The 21339-nt window shown below is 43.1% G+C and overlaps 1 protein-coding gene across 1 annotated transcript; it reads left to right on the forward strand.

The window, feature by feature from the left end:
• Window positions 1–6733: 6733 nt before the first annotated feature.
• LOC115193989 (transmembrane 9 superfamily member 3-like) lies at window positions 6734–21205 on the forward strand. The gene is made up of 15 exons (XM_029753193.1): window positions 6734–6957; window positions 8165–8360; window positions 8574–8696; window positions 13861–14021; window positions 14230–14307; window positions 14495–14626; window positions 14799–14965; window positions 15074–15168; window positions 15488–15618; window positions 15824–15963; window positions 16175–16243; window positions 17619–17765; window positions 18064–18147; window positions 19311–19387; window positions 19569–21205. Exons 1-15 carry the CDS (start codon window positions 6865–6867, stop codon window positions 19634–19636), a joined length of 1761 nt encoding a protein of 586 aa, XP_029609053.1. The 5' UTR covers window positions 6734–6864; the 3' UTR covers window positions 19637–21205.
• The last annotated feature ends 134 nt before the right edge of the window (window positions 21206–21339 follow it).

Raw genomic sequence — 21339 nt, forward strand, 5'->3', positions numbered from 1 at the left:
TGGAGGCTCCGGACTGGAGAGCGTCGCTGGAGGCTCCGGACTGAGGAGCGTCGCTGGAGACTCCGGACTGAGAAGCGTCGCTGGAGGCTCTGGGCTGAGGAGCGTCGCTGGAGGCTCCGGGCTGAGGAGCGTCGCTGGAGGCTCCGGACTGGAGAGCGTCGCTGGAGGCTCAGGACTGGAGAGCGTCGCTGGAGGCTCCGGACTGGAGAGCGTCTCTGTAGGTTCCGGACTGGGGACCGTCGCTGCAGGCTCCGTGCCATGGATCATCACTACAGGTTCCGCGCCATGGATCATCACTGGAGGCTTTGTGCCATGGATCATCACTGGAGGCTCCGGGCCATTGATTATCACTGGAGGCTTCGTGCCATGGATCATCCCTACAGGCTCCGGGCCATGGATCATCCCTACAGGCTTCATGCCATGGATTATCACTGGAGGCTTCGGACCCTTGATCATCACTGGAGGCTTCCTATGTGGAGCTGGAACCGGTCTCACCGGACTGGGGAGACACACAGGAGACTGGGTGTGCAGGTCTGGAGCTCAGGGCTGGCACACCCCGTCCTGGCTGGATGGTCACTGTAGCCCAGCAAGGGCGGGGCACTGGTACAGGACAAACTGTGCTGCGCTGGTGAACGGGGGGTACCGTGTGTAGAGCAGGCGCAGGATAACCTGGGCCGTAGAGACGCACTGGAGACCAGATATGCTGAGCCGGCGCACTTCTTCCTGGCTGACGGCCAACTCTAGCACGGCAACGGTGAGGAGCTTGTACCGAGCGCACCGGGCTGTGAGTGCGCATGGGCGACACAGTGCGCATCACTGCATACCACGGTGCTTGTTCAGTCACTCGCTCCCCACGGTAAGCACGGGGAGTTGGCTCAGGTCTTAAAACCGCCTTAGCCAATCTACCCGTGTGCCCCCCCAAAACAATTTTTTGCCGCTGCCTCTCGGGCCTCCGTTGTTGCCTTGCCTGTCGATCTCGTCGCTGTACCTCCCTCGCTGCTTCCACCTGTTCCCACGGGAGGCAATCCCTTCCGGCCTGGATCTCCTCCCACGTCCAGGATCCTTTGCCATCCAGGATGTCATCCCATGTCCAGTCCATCAGCCCACGCTGCTTGATCCTTTGGTGGTGGGATCTTCTGTCATGATCGTGAAAAGGAGTGGACCAAAGCGCAGCGTGGTAAGTGTTCATCGTAGTATTTATTTACCTCAGAACACTACAAACAAAAGGAACAAACAATGAAAACGACCGTAACATCTTGTAGGCTTAACAAGCAGTACAAAATAAAGATCCCACAAAACAAAGCAAAAAACAGGCTGCCTAAGTATGGCTTCCAAACAGAGACAACGATAGACAGCTGCCTCTGATTGGAAACCATACCCGGCCAAAACATAGAAAACAAAACATAGAATTCCCACCCACCTATCACACCCTGACCTAACTAAACAGAGAAAACACAGCTCTCCTAGGTCAGAGCGTGACAGAGATACCTGGATAATTAACCCTCCTCCTCACAGCTGCCTATGTCCCTTAATGTTGATGATGTGGTTGTTACTGACAAGGAACGTATGGCTGAACTCTTTAATCACTTCATTAAGTCAGTATTTCTATTTGACTCATCCACACCTCCTTGCCCGTCCAACACTTCCTCATCTCCCAACCCTTCTAATGTGACTAGCCCTGATGCTCCTCCCTCTGTTTCCCACGCCAAGCTTCTCCCTGCAGGCGGTCACAGTCTGAGGTGCTAAAGGAGCTCCTTAAACCTGACCCTAAGAAAACATCTAGGTCAGATGGTTTAGATCCTTTCTTCTTTAAGATTGCATCCTCTGTTATCTCTAAGCCTATCTCTCACCTTTTTAACCTGTCTCAACCGTCCCGCAAGGGACCCACCAATCCTTAAGTTAAGGATGTCTGACTGCAACCTTAAATTCCCTAAATGATGTCACCACTGCCCTTGACTCTAAGCAATGTTGTGCTGCTATCTTTATTGCCTTTGCCAAAGTTTTCAATACAGTAGACCATTACATTCTTGTGGGTTGGATAAGGAGTATTGGTGTCTCTGAAGGGTCTTTGGCATGGTTTGCTAACTACCTCTCTCAAAGAGTGCAATGTGTAAAGTCAGAACATCTGCTGTGTCACCCGTGCAACTAGAGGTGACAAAAATCTACATTGTCTTTTTTCCACACACAGAAACGCATACAAGGCCCTCCCTCACCCTACCTTTGGCAAATCAGACCATAACTCTATCCTCCTGCTTTCTGCTCACAAGCAAAAACTCAAATTCGGAAGTACCACTGATGCGCTCAATACGGAAGTGGTGTGGATGCTAAGCTACAGGACTGTTTCGCTAGCACAGATTTGAATATGTTCCGGGATTCATCCGACAACATTGAGGAGTTTACACCATCAGTCACCGGCTTCATTAATAAGTTCATCGACGACGTCATCCCCACTGTCACCGTACCTACATACCACAACCAGAAGCCATGGATTACAGGCAACATCCGCACTGAGCTAAAGGCTAGAGCTGCCGCTTTCAAGGAGTGGGACACTAATCTGGCCGCCTAAAGGAAATCCTGCTACGACCTCCAGCGAGCCATCAAACAGGCAAAGCATCAATACAGGACTAAGATCGAATCCTACTACGCCGGCTCTGATGCTCGACGGATGTGGCAGGGCTTGCAAACTATCACGGATTACAAAGGGAAACCCAGCCGAGAGCTGCCCAGTGACGCAAGCCTACCAGACAAGTTAAATGTCTTCTATGCTCACTCCAAGGCAACACTGAACCATGCATGAGAGCCCCAACTGTACCGGATGACTGTATGATCTCACTCTCTGTAGCAGATGTGAGTAAGCCCTTTAAATGTGATTAAGACCTCTTACTGCAGTGGGCTAAATCAGGGTCACACAGAGTGTTTCTTTGTGGTCTTAAACAAATCTACTTTGATACGAAAATATACAATTTGTTGTATTATTTTTTTTAATACCTGTACCATTTCAGATATAGAGTTGAAATGTATTCAATTTTGAGTTTGCATCCCTATATAACACTTTATATACATCACAGAAGACTGAAATATAACACAACCGTTTGACATAGAAACACTGGATTGTCAGCATTAACAAAATGAAAAGTTTATTAATTATGGAATTATGAAAAATATTAATAACATTCCACCTAAGAGGCCACTAGGTCATTTGACTGCAGGAAAGGGCTACATAGGTTAACATTCGCACGGTCGCGGGGCCAGACGGAATACCAGGACACGTACTCAGAGCATACGCTGACCAGCTGGCAAGTGTCTTCACTGACATTTTCAACCTATCCCAGACCCGGTCTGTAATACCAACTTCTTTCAAGCAGACCAACATAGTCTCTGTGCCAAAGAACGCCAAGGTAACCTGCTTAAATGACTATCACCCCGTAGCACACATCTACAGCCATGAAATGCTTTGAAAGGCTGGTCATGGCTCACATCAACACCATCATCCCAGACACACTGGACCCACTCCAATTTGATTACCTCCCCAATAGATACACAGATGATGCAATCTCTACTGCACTACACACTGCCCTCACCCATCTGGACAAAAGGAATGTAAGAATCCTGTAAGAATCCTGTTCATTGACTACAGCTCAGCATTCAACACCATAGCATAGTCCCCGCCAAGCTCATCACCAAGCTCAGGACCCTGGGACTGAACAACTCCCTCTGCAACTGGATCCTGGACATCCTGGTTGGCTGTCCGCAGACGGTAAGGGTAGGCAACTGCAAATCTGCCGCGCTGACCATGAAAACGGGGGTCCCTCAGGAGTGTGTGCTTAGTCCCCACCTGTACACCCTGTTCACCCACGACTGCAAAGCCGCGCACGACTTCAACACTATCATCAAGTTTGCTGACAACACGACAGTGATAGGACTGATCACCGATGATGATGAGGCAGCCTATAAGGATGAGGTCAGAGACACTGCCAGGACAAAACCTCTCCCTCAACATCAGCAAGACAAAGGAGCTGATCGTGGACTACAGAAAACGGAGGGGCGAGCACGTCCTCATCAACGTCGATGGGGCTGTATTGGAGCGGGTCGAGAGCTTCAAGTTTCTCAGTGTCCATCACTAAGGAATTAACATGGTCCACACACACCCACACAGTTGTGAAGAGGGCACGTTCCCTCAGATCCTCAAAAAGTTGCAGCATTGAGAGCATCTTGACTGGCTGTATCACCGCTTGGTATGGCAACTGCAAGGCACCTGACTGCGAGGCGATACAGAGGGTGGTGAGCATGGCCCAGTACATCATTGAGGCCAAGCTCCCTGCCATCCAGGACCTCTATATCAGGCAGTGTCAGAGGAAGGCGCAAAAAATTGTCAGACGCCAGCCACCAAAGCCATAGACTGTACTCTCTGCTACAGCACTGCAAGTGGTATCAGTGCACCAAGTCTGGAACCAACAAGACCCTGAACAGCTTCTACCCCCAAGCCATAAGACTGCTAAACAAGGCTGCTAAATAGCTAATCAAATGGCAACCCAGACTACCTGCATTGACTCTCTTGCACTGACTAATATTCCCTGTATATTGCCACGGTATTTTTAACTCGTTATTGTTATTCGTTATTCACTGTGTATTTATTCCTCATGTCACTATTTCACTATATTTTGTATCTTTATCTTTAACTCTACGTTGTTGGAAAAGGACTTGTAAGTAAGCATTTCACTGTTACTCTAGACCTGTTGTTTACAAAGCATGTGATAAATAGCCCAGTTAAATAAAGGTTAAATAAAAAATGCATAAAAATAAAATGGTATTATATTTTGGATTTGAGATTACGGAGACATAATTTATAGATTAGCAGGTAAGGGTGCTCTTGAGCAACTAGATGTTCTTTACCATTCGGCCATCAGATTTGTCACCAATGCTCCTTATAAGACACATCATTGCACCCTGTACTCCTCTATAAACTGGCCATCTCTGCATACCTGGCACAAGATAATTGGTTGATGCTTATTTATAAAACCCTCTTAGTCCTCAATCCCCCCCTATCTGAGATACCTACTACAACGCTCATCATCCACATAGGCAGCAGGTAGCCTAGCGGTTAAGAGAGTTGGGCCAGTAACCGAAAGGTCGCTGGTTTGAATCCCTCAGACGACTAGGTGAAAAATCTGTCGGTGTGCCCGTGAGCAAGACACTTAACCATAATTGCTTGTGTAAGTCGCTGAGGATGAGAGTGCCTGCTAAATGACAAAACAAACATGCTATACCTGTTCTGCCAGTCACATTCTGTTAAAGGTCACCAAAGCACACACATCCCTGGGTTGCACCTCTTTTCAGTTCGCTGCAGCTAGTGACTGGAACGAGCTGGAAAAAACACAAACTCGACACTTTTATCTCCATCTCTACAATCAAAGACTTAATCATGGACACTCTTACTGTAATTTGTGTCTGCTTCGCTTGATGTGTGTTTGTTTCTACCATTTTTTGTCTTTGTGCTGTTGTCTGTGCCTAACAATGTTTGCGCTGCTGCCGTGTTATTATCTTGCTGGGCCGACATTGTAAATAAGAATTTGTTCTTAATTTACTTGCATGGTTAAATAAAGGTTAAATCAAATAAATTAAAAAGTCCTTGTTGGATGTTTTACATGGTTGGCTAAGTCTGAGATAAAGACTAAAAGAGACACAAATCCCTACAGTGGAACATGATACAGTTATACATATTTTATGTCACATGATGTAATGAGATGTACCTAGCATTCCAAGCAGATATGATGATGATGACAAATCTGTTAAATTAGTTATATATCACCAGTGTATGCCGCGTTCAAGTACTAGTCGGAACTAGAAAACTCTGTTGAAAATTGCTGAGTTTTCTAGTTCCAACGCTGCAATAATCATACATGAGAAGTGGGCCAAGAAGGGTGCAACTGCAGCCCGCAATTTGGGGCGTTCCTGCATGTGGGCATTTCTGCATCTGCAGGAACCTCTCTTTATACCTCTATTGGTCCATTTTTAAGCTATGACTCCAGTACATAGGCGGGAGGCAGGGGCGCTCCAGTACAGTAGATGGCGGTAATGCACCATAACATTGGATGCCAACTGCCGATTAACCCCGCAGAAGAAGAGGCGAGGCGACAACAGCAGCTACCAATAGCTATTAAACACCAGTAGCAAAAATGTGTATAACTAAACTAGCTAGTTAGCACACTGTGTCGCTCCAGCCTCCCACCTGCTGTACTAGCGGGAGGCGGGGGGGGGGACCGGTATACAGTGTCCTTCGCCCCACCCGTCGGGCAATGTTTTCTCGCAGTTCTGTTAACAACGGACCTGCCATGCGGGAGTGAAAAAACTCAGATAATACTTTTATTTCCCTTTTGACCCACATTCATAAGGGGGGTTTCTGCTTGCGGGGTTCATGAAGGAACCAATGGGATTCTCGGGGGGGGCGTTCCTGCAGATGCAAGGATGGCCACATGCAGGAACGCCCCGAATTACGGGCTGCAGTTGCACACTTGAGTGGGCCAGGTTTCAGGTTATATGCACACAAAGGTGAGGCAATTCTGGTTCTCGCAGTCGGATGACGTGGCTGAAAGTGGCTGAAAGTGGCTGAACGTGTAAGCCAACAACCGGAGTTACATTATTCAACGGTTTCTTCATCGTCTTCGACTTTGATTGGCGAGTACAAGCCATGTGACATGTTCGCATCAATCACATGCGAATGCGATGTGAGCTCGTGAGGCAATTTACGCCATATGCGTCTGAAGAGCATCCTAAAAAACTGCCACTGTCATACAACCAGGAAGAAGGTGGGATAGCCCTAAGAAAGCTAACATCCCAAATCTGTAAACTTTCCACCAGAAAAGGATGGGGTCTTCCAGGTGGAAGATTGCAGTTGTGGCCTTTTTTTCGTTTGCCGAGTTATTAATGCCGATCGAGGCAGATGAACACGAACACACGGTAAGATCATTTGAGGCCGATTGAAAATGAGAAGCCTTGTGTGTGGTGGTGAAAATAATGGACGTTCTGGCTCGTTAGCTATATTATTCAACCGATTAGCTTATATTTGAGATAAGAGGAATAATGTATGCAGTTAATATTTTAGGTTAAACACTTTAAAGGTTGATAAATAATTAATACAAGAACTAACGTTCGCGAACAAGTTAACGTAGGGGACCACGTAGCATTAGCTAGCTAACGTTTGCTAGCAAATAAGCTAGCTAGCAAATAAGCTAGCTAGCAAATAAGCTAGCTAGCAAAGAAGCTAGCTAGCAAAGAAGCTAGCTAGCAAGTAAAGAAGCTAGCTAGCAAGTAAAGAAGCTAGCAAACAGTAGTTAGCCAGCCAGTGACATCCATGCATAGTAGTAGGCCTAGCTACATCTGATTGAGGGCAATCATTTGCTTAACCAGCCATCCATAGCATTTGGTTATTTAGTTGCTTGACTTGCTAGTTAGCTAAATATTCCAACTAGCTAGTATGTCAGTGCGAAGACTGCATATCCGGCTATTCAGGCCTGTCATTCTATGTAGGACATCCAATGGTCAAGACAAAAGCAAACCGCCTTCCGTGTTTTCTGGTACAATTGGGAATTACTTTATTTTGCACGTCTTGATTTGTGGTTGGATCATGCTTCAACCTGATCTAGTACCGTAGCCAGCTATTAATAAGTTTGCATCCGCATTTAGCGCTGAAGGAAAATCTGGCTAGGTAACGTTAACTGACTACACAACCAGCTAGCTGCATGCAGACATCCTTAGTTACCAATGCCATGTTGTCAGTGTAAATGTGATCAGTAGAGTTTTTGCATTGATAAAGCACGTTGTTGTATCTACACTGTGCTCTGCCCATAACTGTCAAGATGAAAACGACTAACGACAGTGCTTGAACTTGATAGCTGTCACTCAGGTTGAAAAGACCTGTATGCATTTCGTTGCTGTTGACTCATGCTTGTATGTCATGTGTGCATTGGTTTTGACATGGGTCATTAAATAGTAACTTTATGTATTTTTGTCACAGACAGCTGATATCAGATTATCTTTATGGATGGAAGCTGCTTGGAATAGACTACCATGTTGGCTGAATAGAATACCGAATGGTGCCATCTGACGACAAGTAAAACAAGTATAGCATGTTTGAAATGTGTAATGTCTTTCTTTCCCTTTGTAGTACACAGATAAAGAGGAGGTGGTGTTATGGATGAATACGGTGGGGCCTTACCACAACAGACAAGAAACATACAAGTACTTCTCCCTGCCCTTCTGTGTGGGCACCAAAAAGACCATTAGCCACTACCATGAAACGCTAGGAGAGGCTCTGCAGGGAGTCGAGCTGGAGTTCAGTGGCCTAGACATCAAGTTCAAAGGTATCCAAAAAGCTACACCCACAGGAAGCTGTACCTTTTTAATAAAGAGTCATATTATTAGTCACTATTTGATCAGCATTGTTTGAGTTGGAGTAGTCAATATATTCTTTCCTAGCATGAGGTTAGATCCAAAAGCAGCCTACACTTGCATTTCTTCTTGTAGTGTGTTATGCCATACTAATACCAACACTTTATGTTGTTTTGTTCTCACAGATGAAGTCATGCAAACAACGTACTGTGAAATCGAGCTGGACAAAGCCAAACGGGATGCCTTTGTATATGCCATTAAGAATCACTATTGGTACCAAATGTACATTGATGACTTACCCATCTGGGGTGAGTGATCTCGCTACACAGCCTGTTGCGACTTGTCCTGTAATTTAGTTACGAGGATTCAAAGTCATGCTCCAGAGGCAGTTGAAAAGAAAGCATCCAAATGTTCATTTTGAACATTCTACTTTTCTGGGCTTATCTGTTGCCTCACACTGGTTGGTATAGAAAGTAGTTTGACCATTACAAATGTCATCTATGGAAAAACCTAGTTCACCATGGCTGAGAAGGGCCCAGTTCTGTATTGAGGAAGGTCTTAAACATAGAGGTCTTCTACATGGAATGGTGCCTACAAACCACATTTTCCTGGACTGCATTGTATTTGGGTTCACAGCAGATCTTGTCATTGGGCCTATAGTTGTAATGTGAATCAGCCTAGCCTTACTACAGATTTATTATATTTTCAACTTGGTACAGGTAACCAAGACATCAATCATGGTCTATGACCTGTTTTTAAAGGGAAACGATCATACACTATATATACAAAAGTATCTATTTATGTGGACACCCCTTCAAATTGGTGGATTCAGATATTTCAGCCACACCCGTTGCTGACAGGTGTATACAATTTAGCACACAGCCATGCAATCTCCACGGACAAACATTGGCAGTAGAATGCCTTACTGAAGAGCTCCGTGACATTCAACGTGGCACCGTCATATGATGCCACCTTTCCAAAAAGTCAAATCGGTCAAATGTCTGCCCTGCTAGAGGTGCCCTGGTCAACTGTAAGTGCTGTTATTGTGAAGTAGAAACGTCTCGGCCGCGAAGTGGTAGGCCCAAAAAAATTTTTTGTCTATTCATTTGCAACACTCACTACTAAACTGCCTCTGGAAGCAACGTCAGTGCAATAACTGTTCGTTGGGAGCTTCAATAAATTAGTTCCCACGGCTGAGCAGCTGTACACAAGCCTAAGATCACCATGCGCAATGCCAAGCGTCGCCTGGATTGGTGTAAAGCTTGCTGTCATTGGACTCTGGAGCAGTGGAAACACGTTCTCTGGAGTGATGAATCACGCTTCACCATATGACAGTCCGACGGACGAATCTGGGTTTGTCGGATGCCAGGAGAACGCTACCAGCCCGAATGCATAGTGCCCACTGTAAAGTTTGGTGGAGGAGGAATAATGGTCTGGGGCAGTTTTTCATGGTTTGGGCTAGGCCCCTTAGTTCCAGTGAAGGGAATTCTTAATGCTACAGCAAACCATGACATTCTAGATGATTCTGTACCTCCAACTTTGTGGCAATAGTTTTGGGGAAGGCCCTTTCCTGTTTCAGCATGACAGTGCCCCCGTGCACAAAGCAAGGTCCATGGAGAAATGGTTTATCGAGATTGGTGTGGAAGAACTATATATTTTTTTTACCCCCTTTTCTCCCCGGTTTTGTGATATCCAATTGTTTCATCGCTGCAACTCCCCCAACAGACCCGGGAGAGGCAAAGGTCGAGCGTCATGCGTCCTTGACCTGCCAAGCCGCTCTGTTTCTTAACACTGCTCGCTTAACCCGGAAGCCAGCTGCACCAATGTGTCGGAGCAAACACCATCCAACTGACGACCAAAGTTAGCTTGCAGGCACCCAGCCCGCCACATGGAGTTTCTGGAGCACGATGAGCCAAGGAAATCCCCCCCGCCAAACCCTCCCCTAAACCGGACGACTCTGGGCCAATTGTGAGCCACCTCATGGGGGTCACGGCCGGCTGTGACACAGCCTGGGATCGAACCTGAGCCTGTAGTGGTGCCTCAGCACTGCGATGTAGTGCCTTAGACCACTACGCCACTCAGGAGGCCCCGGTGTGGAAGAACTTGACTGGCCTGCACGGAGCCCCATCGAACACCTTTGGAACGCCAATTGAATTGGAACGCCAATTGTGAGCTAGGCCTAATCGCCCGACATCAGTGCCAACCTCACTAATGTTCTTGTGGCTGAATGGAAGCAAGTCCCTGCAGCAATGTTCCAGCATCTAGTTGAAAGCCTTCCCAGAAGAGTGGAGGCTAGCAACAAGGAGGGGACTAACTCTATATTAATGCCCATGATTTTGGAATGAGCTGTTCAACAAGCAGGTGTCCACATACTCTTGGTCCTGTAGTATACATTGGCTAAACAGCTGCCATTTATATACCGTGCCTTGCAAAGGTATTCAGACCCCTTGGATTTCTTCACATTTTGTGTTAAAGTGAGAATGATTTGTCACTTTTTTTAAACAATTTTCATCTACACAAAACACTCTGTAATGTTGTTATTTTTCTTTTCAAAATTCTTCAAGCTCTGTCAAGATGTTGGGGATCATGGCTAGATGGCAGTTTGTCTTGCCATAGATTAAGCAGATTTAAGTCAAAACGGTAACATGGCCACTCAGGAACATTCACCGTCTTCTTTGTAAGCAGAGCCCGTGTAGATTTGGCCTTGTGTTGTAGGTTATTGTCCTGCTGAAAGATGAATTATTCTCCCAGTCTCTGGTGTAAAGCAGGTCTTCCTCAAGGATTTTGCCTGTACTTAGCTTTATCCCGTACACTTTTTTTATTCTGGAACTCCCCAGTATTTGCCAATGTCAAGCATCCAAATGAAATTATATTTGTCACATGCTTCTTAAAAACAACCAGTGTAGACTAACAGTGAAATGCTTACTTACGGGCCCTTCCCAACAATGCAGTGAGAAATAATAGAAAAGTTAAACACCCAATAATGAATACACAATGAGTCTTGGCTATAGACACAGAGCACCAGTACCGAGTCGATGTGCAGGGGTACAAGGTAATTGAGGTAGATATGTGCATATAACTAGAAATAAAGTGACCGATCATAAACAGTAGCAACAGCGTATGTGATGAGTGCAAAAACGGTAAATGCGGATACACTGAACAAAAATATAAACGCAGCATGTAAAGTGTTGGCCCCATGTTTCATGAGCTGAAATAAGAGATCCCAGAAATGTTCCAAATGCACATAAAGCTTATTTCTCTCAAATGTTGTGCACAAATATGTTTACATCCCTGTTAGTGAGCGTTTGCCAAGATAATCCATTCACCTGACGGGTGTGGCATATCAAGAAGCTGATTATTACACAGGTGTACCTTGTTCTGGGGGCAGAAGGCCACTCTAATGTGCAGTTTTGTCACAGATGTCTTCAAGTGTTGAGGGAGTGTGCAATTGATATGCCGACTGCAGGAATGTCCACCAGAGCTGTTGCCAGAAAATTAAATGTTAATTTCTCTAGAGAATTTGGCAGTACGTCCAACCGGCCTCACAATCGCAAACCACATGTATGGCATTGTGTGGGCGAGCGGTTGGCTGACGTCAACGCTGTGAACAGTGCCCCATTGTGGCGACGAGATTATGGTATGGGCAGGCATAAGCTATTGACAATGAACACGATTGCATTTTATCGGTGGCAATTTGAATGCACAGCAATACCGTGACGAGATCCTGAGTCCCATTGTCATGCCATTCATCCGCCGCCATCACATGTTTCAGTATGATAATGCACAGCCCCATGTCGCAGGGATCTGTACACAATTCCTGGAAGCTGAAAATGTCCCAGTTCTTTCATGGCCTGCATACTCACCAGACATACTTTGCCCTCTAGCGCCTTGGGGTCGGATGTCAAGCGGTTGCCATACCAAGTTGTGATGCAGCCAGTCAAGATGCTCTCAATGGTGCAGCTGTATAACCTTTTCGAGGATCTGAGGGCCCATCCTAAAACTTTTCCACCTCCCTAGAGGCGAGAGGCATTGTCATGCCCTCTTCATACCCATACCATGATGCAGCCACCACCATGCTTGAAAATAAGGTGGGAGTTACTCAGTGACGTGTTGGATTTGCCCCAAACATAAGACTTTGCATTTAGGCCGAAAGGTGTATTACTTTAGTGCTTTGTTGCATACAAGATAACATGTTTTGGAATATTTTTTTTATTTGGTATATTTCTTTTCACTCTGTCATTTAGATCATTAGATCATTATTGTGGAGTCACTACAATGTTGTTGATCCGCCCTCAGCTCTCTCCTGTCACAGCCATTTTAACTCTGTAGCTGTTTAAAATCACCAATGTCCTCATGATAATATCACTGAGCAGTTTCATTCCTGTCCTGCTGCTCAGTTCAGAAGGATGACGATCTTTCATGTGTCTGGGTGGTTTGATACATAATCCACAGCGTAGTTATTAACTGACCATGCTTAAAGAAATATTCAAGTCTGATTTTGTTATTGTTACCCATGTACCAATCACTGCCCTTCTTTGTGAGGCATTCGAAGAGCTCCCTGGTCTTTGTAGTTGACTTGAAATGTAATACTTGACTGAGGGACCTTTACAAATGTTATGTTAAATGTCATCAAGGACAATAACCACCACTACCTGTTCACCCCGCTTCCATCCAGAAGGTGTGGTCAGTACAGGTGCATCAAAGCTGGGACAGAGAAGCCGTTTTTCAATCTCTATCTCAAGGCCATCAGATTGTTAAACAGCCACCACTAGCACAGCGAGGCAGCTGCCTACCTACAGACTTGATATCATTGGCCACTTTAATAAATGGGACACTAGTCACTTTAATAATGCCTCTTTAATAATGTATACATATCTCGCATTACTCATCTCATGTATACTGTATCCGTCACTATCTATTGCATCTTAGCCGCTCTGTCACTGCTCATCCATATATTTTCTACTTATATATTCTTATCCCATTCCTTTACTATATTGTGTGTAATAGGTTTTGTTGTGGAATTGTCAGATATTACCTGTTAGATACTGCTACACTGTCGGATCTAGAAGCGTAAGCATTTCGCTACACATCTGCTTACCGTGTGTATGTGACCAATAAAATGTGATTTGTTTGGGGGACCGAGGAAGGGTCATTCAAAAATCATGTCAACCCCTATTATTTCACACAGTGAGTCCATGTAACTTAAAATGTGATTTGTTAAGCCAAATTTGACTCTTGAATTTAGGCTTGCTTAAACAAATGGGCTCACTACTTATGCAACGACTATTTTACTTATATAAAAAAATCATATTTTTTTTTCTACTTTGACAGTTTTGTGTAGAATATTCTGAGAATTAATAAATATAGACTTTGGCCCTGGATCTGCTTACTGCATTCCACACCAGACTTGCCAAGTTACCAGTACATTTCTGGTAGCCGTGCACTCATCCCACACCTCTCTCTATATTCTAGGAATTGTCGGAGAGGCAGATGAAAATGGAGAGGATCATTATCTGTGGACTTACAAGAAATTGGAGATCGGCTTCAATGGCAACCGTATTGTCGACGTCAACCTGACAAGTGAAGGCAAAGTCAAGCTTGTGCCCAACACAAGAATTGCAATGTCGTACTCTGTAAGTATTTGCATTTTCTTGTCAGAGATGGGGAAATGGGACTGTATTTTTCTATTATACACAGGGTTGAATACGTATTTGAAGTGTGATAACATTTCCCACACAGAGCTTTATATTGTTTTACATAAAGTAAGGTCACCTACGTCGTCATCCATACGTGGCTCATTCGCCAAAGGAACAATTGAGTAAAACGTATTTTTTACCACAGGTAAAGTGGAAGAAGTCAGATGTGAAGTTTGAAGACAGATTTGACAAGTATCTTGATCCATCTTTTTTCCAACACCGAGTAAGTTTCTTATTAGAAAAATAATGCAATTTTGCACTGAACTGCACAATACAGGAAAAGTGGTCAGCCTGTTTGAACAATTCTCAAGGGTGTCATGTTCTATAATCAAGCAGCAGAATCTAGGGATGGGTTCTGCGTGTGTATTTTCGATATTCCCCGTGGTAATGAAACCATTTTTTTCCTTTAGATTCACTGGTTTTCCATCTTCAACTCCTTCATGATGGTTATCTTCTTGGTTGGCCTGGTGTCCATGATCCTGATGAGAACGCTAAGAAAAGACTATGCTAGATACAGCAAAGAGGAGGAAATGGATGACATGGTAACGTTTCATGGCCTCGGTAGCATTAATGACAGGAACTTACATTGAACAACATGCACTTTAATATTTTGCTGTAACAGTTTAGGCTCCAGTGCTTCGTCTGATCTTGGCTAGCTGCATGTCCTTTTGTCTTAATGTACACCTGGCCCTTTCCCGCTTCTCCCTGCTGCAGGACAGGGACCTGGGGGATGAGTATGGATGGAAGCAGGTCCACGGAGACGTGTTCCGGCCGTCCAGTCACCCCATGATCTTCTCCTCCCTTATTGGCTCTGGATGCCAGATCTTCTCGGTCTCTTTCATTGTCATCATCGTGGCCATGATTGAGGATCTGTACACCGAGTAAGTGATGAGCGCCACCTACAGATAGAAACCTAATAGTGTGTTTCTTCACTGCTGTCTAACGTGTGTGTGTGTACGTACACTGCGGCTTCTCATTTGTCTCTACAGGAGAGGATCCATGCTGAGCACAGCCATCTTTGTGTATGCTGCCACCTCTCCCGTCAATGGCTATTTTGGCGGAAGTTTGTATGCAAAACAAGGAGGTATGTAAGGGTTTTTCTTAAAAATAGAAACTCAGTTCCTACACAGCACAATTCTATTATCACTGCACTCTGCAAGGGCAGTTTTGCCGACAGAATATTGTCACCTATGACATTTCCTTAACCTGAACATGCAGCTTGGGTTGTCAAACCATTGTTTGTGATACCTGGTATAGAATAATACTGTTTGAAACCTATTGACATGGGTATTGACAAATTAGGCTACATTGTCAGTGTGATTGTGTAAATAACACATGGTGGATTATTGTAATTCACCCATAATGTGCACCCTTATGATAACTGATGATATTTGATCCTAAAGGCAGACGATGGATTAAACAGATGTTTATCGGGGCCTTCCTGATCCCTGCCATGGTGTGTGGGACAGCCTTCTTCATCAACTTCATCGCCATGTACTACCATGCCTCCCGAGCCATCCCCTTTGGCACCATGGTGAGTTTAGAGTGTAGACGCCCACTCCCTCCGCTTAGCCAACACCTGCCTAAACAACTAGCAAATGTTCTCTCCTAGAAATGCCGATTTATTCCGTCTTCCTATTAGTGTGTAAATCAAATTAACTAAAAGGTTTCTTTTTGGAATTGTTTGCTCTCACTATGAAACCTTTCTCATGGATTCTACTATTGCATTTTGTTTTCAGGTGGCTGTTTGCTGTATTTGTTTGTTTGTTATCCTGCCACTCAATCTTGTGGGGACCATTCTGGGACGAAACCTCTCTGGCCAGCCCAACTTTCCTTGTCGAGTCAATGCAGTGCCACGGCCAATCCCTGAGAAGAAATGGTATCTATGACTGATCTTTTTTGTACAGCATTACTGAATTATAGCTATGTATGTGTGACATTTGTTTTTATATTTATTGGAGGCCCAAGTGTTTGTTTATTTGGGTGCTGATATGGACTATGTTTTCTCCTTATCTCCTATCTCTGATTGTAGACTATTGGTGACACTCTGTTAGTGTTGGGGGTTGATTGTAAATGATCACATTTTACAGGTTCATGGAGCCAGCTGTCATTGTCTGTCTGGGAGGAATCCTTCCATTTGGTTCAATTTTCATTGAAATGTAAGTCCTGCCTCACTATACTATAAACTAGATACAGCTAACTACCAAAATAAAGGAAATACTTGAGTAAATTAGGGTTCTGGCAGCTCTTATGTTGTGGGGTGAATTTCCCAACCCTTTCATAGCCCCCACCCCAGACATTTCACACCTTTGTTTTAACCCTAAACTAGCACACCTGATTCAAATAGTCAAATCCTTGATGATTAGGTGATTAATTCAATCAGGTGTGCCAGTTTAGGATTAAAACAAAAATATGAAACATCTGGGGTGGGCACGAGGAGTGTTAGGAAACCCTGCCTTAGAGGGAAAGGTAAATGCCAATAAATACACAACCACTCTGAGTGATCACCTTCAACCTATGGTGACTCGTTTCTATCCTGATGAGTGGTCTCTTCCAGGATGACAATGCCCATCCACAGGGCACGAGTAGCCACTGAATAATTTGATGTGCCTGAAAACAATGTAAATCAGGGGTTTCAAACTCATTACACGGGAGGGCCTAGTGTCTGCTGGTTTTTGTTTTTTTCCTTTCAATTAAGCACTAGACAACCAGGTGAGGGGAGTTCCTAACTAATCATCGACCTTAATTCATCAATCCAGTAAAACATAAACCTGCAGACTCTTGCCCCTCCGTGGAATGAGTTTGACATGTGATGTAAACCATATGCCAGGGATCAACTAGATTCATCTGCGGGCCAATTTTTGTATTGAGCGGATGGTCAGGGGGCCAGAACATAATTACAAACAATTTGTAGACTGTAAATTGACCGCAAGCAGCCCAAACGGATATAATATTTGACTAAAACATAATCATTTTACACCTTGCTTACATTTTGTAGACGGTCAGACATATATCTATATTATGCGTGGAAATACTTTGGAACAGATTTCCTAGATTAAAATCACCTGGAGCCGATTTGATTTAATTTTTTCAGTCTTTTATGTCCAACAATGTTTTTGCGAAGAACTTCGGGGGCCAAATAAATTCGCCCGCGGACGCCAGTTGGTGAACCCTGCCATATGCCATGGCCGTATCGATCACCAGATCTCAACCCAATTGAACACTTATGGGAGATTCTGGAGCGGCGTCTATGAATTTTCCACCACCGTTAACAAAACACCAAATTTTATGGATTTTTTTTTTTTAAGCATGGTGGCACATCCCTCCAATAGAGTTCCAGACACTTGTAGAATCTATGCTTAGGCACGTTGAAGCTGTTTTGGTGGCCCAACGCCCTATTAAGACACTTTATGTTGATGTTTCCTTTGTTTTGGCAGTTACCTGTACGTCTGCATTTAGCAGATCGATAATTCACCATATAAAACCTGTGCATGGCTGGAAGTGGAAATGCATTGTTTGCTTCTTATTTTCCAGGTACTTCATCTTCACTTCATTTTGGGCCTACAAGATCTACTACGTGTACGGGTTCATGATGCTGGTCCTGGTTATCCTCTGCATTGTCACCGTGTGTGTCACAATTGTCTGCACTTACTTCCTCCTCAATGCTGAGGACTACAGATGGTGAGTTCAAGACAGAGCCAGCAATGTATGTACTTGTCTCTATGATTACATGAATCATTAATGAATTAAATTGATTAATTCCATTAATTAAATGGAGGGACCTTGTGTGTGTGTGGGCCTTCTACACCACTTGGTGTGATTAGGCGTAAGTATAATTGCATGTCTAGCTTAAGAACTATAACACAGCTGAATTCAGGATTTTCCTGAACACAAAATATACTGTAACACACTATCCTCAGGCTGGCTATGGTATCTGTGCTTTTTAATTTAAGTTCTCCATGTTTTTTTCTCCTCTCAGGCAATGGACAAGCTTTCTCTCTGCTGCATCCACTGCAGTTTATGTTTACATGTACTCCTTTTACTACTATTTCTTCAAAACAAAGTGAGTTCCAATATTATTTTTATTATATAAAATACATATTGTACACAACTGAAGTCAATCATCTGTTGACTGTAGAAAACAGACTGTGTAACCCTAAAGCATTCTGTCATAGATTAGGGATGGGTGCTAGTACTCAATTAAAATACTCAATGTACAAATGAAACTGTTTAGCAGGTAAATATATAATCACTGACAGAATTTCACTCTTGAGATGTGTTTGTTTGGACTATGTCAGGTGCAGTGAACATTTTTATTGAAATCATAAGTATATTTGCACAATGAGCACTTTATTTTGTCTTTCAAATACATTGTTAGTTGTTTGGTTAGCTAGCTAGCTAATTTTAGCCATATTAGCATTGACATGAAATAGTTAAAACACCTAAACACAAGACATGGTATCAAGAACTAGATGAAACTAGCTAAAACAAGTCACTTACGATTCCCCACAAGGCAGTTTCTTGTCATTGTTGGTAGATATCTGGCCATCCAGAATCACAACTCACGGACTTCACTGTCCCATTGAAGCGTGTGAATCGTTTTCGTGACGTTGTCAGCTAACCCATCTGAGGTTGGAATAATACTGTGAAATTGTGAAAATTATGATCATGCCCATTTAGTGTAAGAGCTGTTTGAAAAGACCACCTGAAATTTCAGCCTGCTGTGCGATGGAGTTTTGGCCTGCCTGGTGATAAGTTAATAGACTAATAAGAAAGCGTTCCAATCCTCTCTGCTAATAAAAGCTAGTTTTCAGTTTTACCCTACCCACTCAGGTACCACCCCCGGACAGTCCTATCAAAATTCTTGCTTGAGAAATTACTCTTTGCTAAGAATCTTTGTTTCCGTTTAAGATATTGTAATTGTTTAAAATAAAAAAAATAAGATACTTGTTACACTGAAATGATTTGATATTGAGATCTGCATTTGGACCTTAGGTTTTGTTTTCAGTTGTGTAATTGGATAGTATGCAGCAAACTTTTTGCCTTCAGCCTCATTTCACGCTAACATGCGAGTACTCCAATATTTTCATGAAAGTGCTCGAACATAGAATTTTTTTTTCAAATGCCCATCCCCACATACAGTACTGTATGTGTATGAAAGATGTTTCAGCAGTGTCTTCCTGTGTATTACTTCCGCTGACAATTGTTTTGTCCCATCTGTTTCAGGATGTATGGTCTGTTCCAGACATCCTTTTACTTTGGCTACATGGCAGTGTTTAGTTCTTCTCTGGGAATTATGTGTGGTGAGTTCTACTTATCTTTTCACAGCATCTGAGTTGATCCGAGTATTGGAATTCTTATGATATTACAGTTTAGGCTTTGGAGGTTATTCCGTAAACGCAATAATCTTTAAATGTAGCTCAGAGAGTGGCAAACGTACATGGTTATTGATGCAATGACACATTACAACAATATCTTTTGTAGGAGCTGTTGGGTATGTGGGAACAAGTGCCTTCGTGAGGAAGATCTACACAAATGTGAAAATTGACTAGGACAGATGCAAGCAAGGGATCCACAGATCAGCTGACGCTTTCCCCAACATACATTTTTTATTTTTATTTTTTTGGCGGTATCTCACTTTGTACAAATGTAGTTCTCCTTTTTCTGAATGAATTTGAATGTTGCAAAACAAAGATTGTACAAGAGCAAAACTGCGGAAAAAGAAAATTCTAACCGGTTCTGTTTTTATCAATTGCATTCAACCAACGTTCTGAAGCAGATGCTGTTCAAAACGTAACATGGCTTCCCCTTTCCAATCCAGTCCCACCCACCACCAGAGAACATAAAGATCTTTATTATGGAATAGTCTAGCTCTCTTCAGTGAAGAGGCCATATCGAAAGCCTTTGTTCTATTGTATTAGAATATTGGAGAGTTGGGTTTGCGTCCATGCTCTGACTTGATTCTATTTTGTATTACTGTCACTCAGAATTCCATTATATTATTGTATTCTGACTTCCGCATTCATTTTTACTAGCTACACTAGACATTTAACATATACTGGATGTTATACTAACTTATCAGAGTTAGAACCATTCCCATATTTTGACTATCTAATTTCCAAATACAGTAGTTTAAAATCAACCAACCAAGATAAATATTTTAGATCTGAAGTTTGCTGTATAGATGGGGAAAAAAACATTTGCGAAAGGAACGAGTGATCAACAGTTAGTTTTGAAGTACAGTATAAATGACAGATTGTTTTAAATGGATGTTTGATGTGATTAAATTTCCCACTTAGGCTTATGTTTTCTTAATGTTTGGGTTTGAATGAAGTCTACTTGTAAAGATAATATATGGATAGGGGGAAAAAGTGTATATAACCTTAATAATGTAACTTTAGATGTAGATCTCAAATGTATTTTGGTTGTACAGATTTACTACAGGGTTTTTTGGGGGGCTTTTTTTAAATCATTCGGTTATAAACAAAAATATATTGTTTTTTTCCTGTTTTGGTGCTTGGGATGGGGCGGGTGGCGCTGTTATCTTGCCTGAAATTGCATGAAGTTTCCATTGAAACATATGCTTATCAAATTCCATTTTGTTTGGCCATTCGTTATATACCTACATTTCTATCACTTTCCCTGGTTGTGGACATCTCATGTAGCAGTCTCAAATTCAAAGAAGTATGTGCTGGCTGCTTGCCAAAGAGTGAGATGACAGAAAACTGACTTTATTTGGTTTGCTGTATGCTTTAAACGGCTCCCCATTCTTTGGTCAGCCATGTCCCTCACGTTATCTTTGGTTTTCATAACCTGAAACATTGTGAATGTCAGACAAAATGAGGCAATTGTGCTAGTTTCCACAGAAGTGACATTTATGTACACTTAACTAGATGTGTTCATAGCTACATACAGTGCTGCAGTGTTTTAACTTTTTGTTGCTGTAAATACAGTATGTACCTTAATGTATGAGAAGTGGCAATACTTTTCTCATTTCCAATACTGAAGTTGATTTTTGGCACCTCATGTTGTGTACTATATGTCTAAAGACATTTTAAACCTGCATATTAATTAACTTGCTGTAAAAAATGAACGAAATAAACATCTTTATGTACAGGGGTTATACAGGCATGGTTTGTAAATGGTTACATTGTATCTGATTCCTTTCTTTTTAACTATCAAAGACCAGAAGCAACATTCTTTGAACACTGTTTTGGGAAAATACAGTCTTTGTATGATCACACTTTTTAAATCA

The sequence above is a fragment of the Salmo trutta genome, chromosome 5 (genome assembly GCF_901001165.1).
Source record: "Salmo trutta chromosome 5, fSalTru1.1, whole genome shotgun sequence".
In the NCBI taxonomy this organism is placed as follows: Eukaryota; Metazoa; Chordata; class Actinopteri; order Salmoniformes; family Salmonidae; genus Salmo; species Salmo trutta.

Coding starts and splice junctions, on each gene's coding strand:
- LOC115193989 (XM_029753193.1), top strand. CDS start 6,865: ATGGGGTCTTCCAGGTGGAAGATTGCAGTTGTGGCCTTTTTTTCGTTT. Junction 8,361..8,573: donor CCTAGACATCAAGTTCAAAG/GTATCCAAAAAG, acceptor TTGTTCTCACAG/ATGAAGTCATGCAAACAACG. Junction 15,964..16,174: donor CCAATCCCTGAGAAGAAATG/GTATCTATGACT, acceptor CACATTTTACAG/GTTCATGGAGCCAGCTGTCA.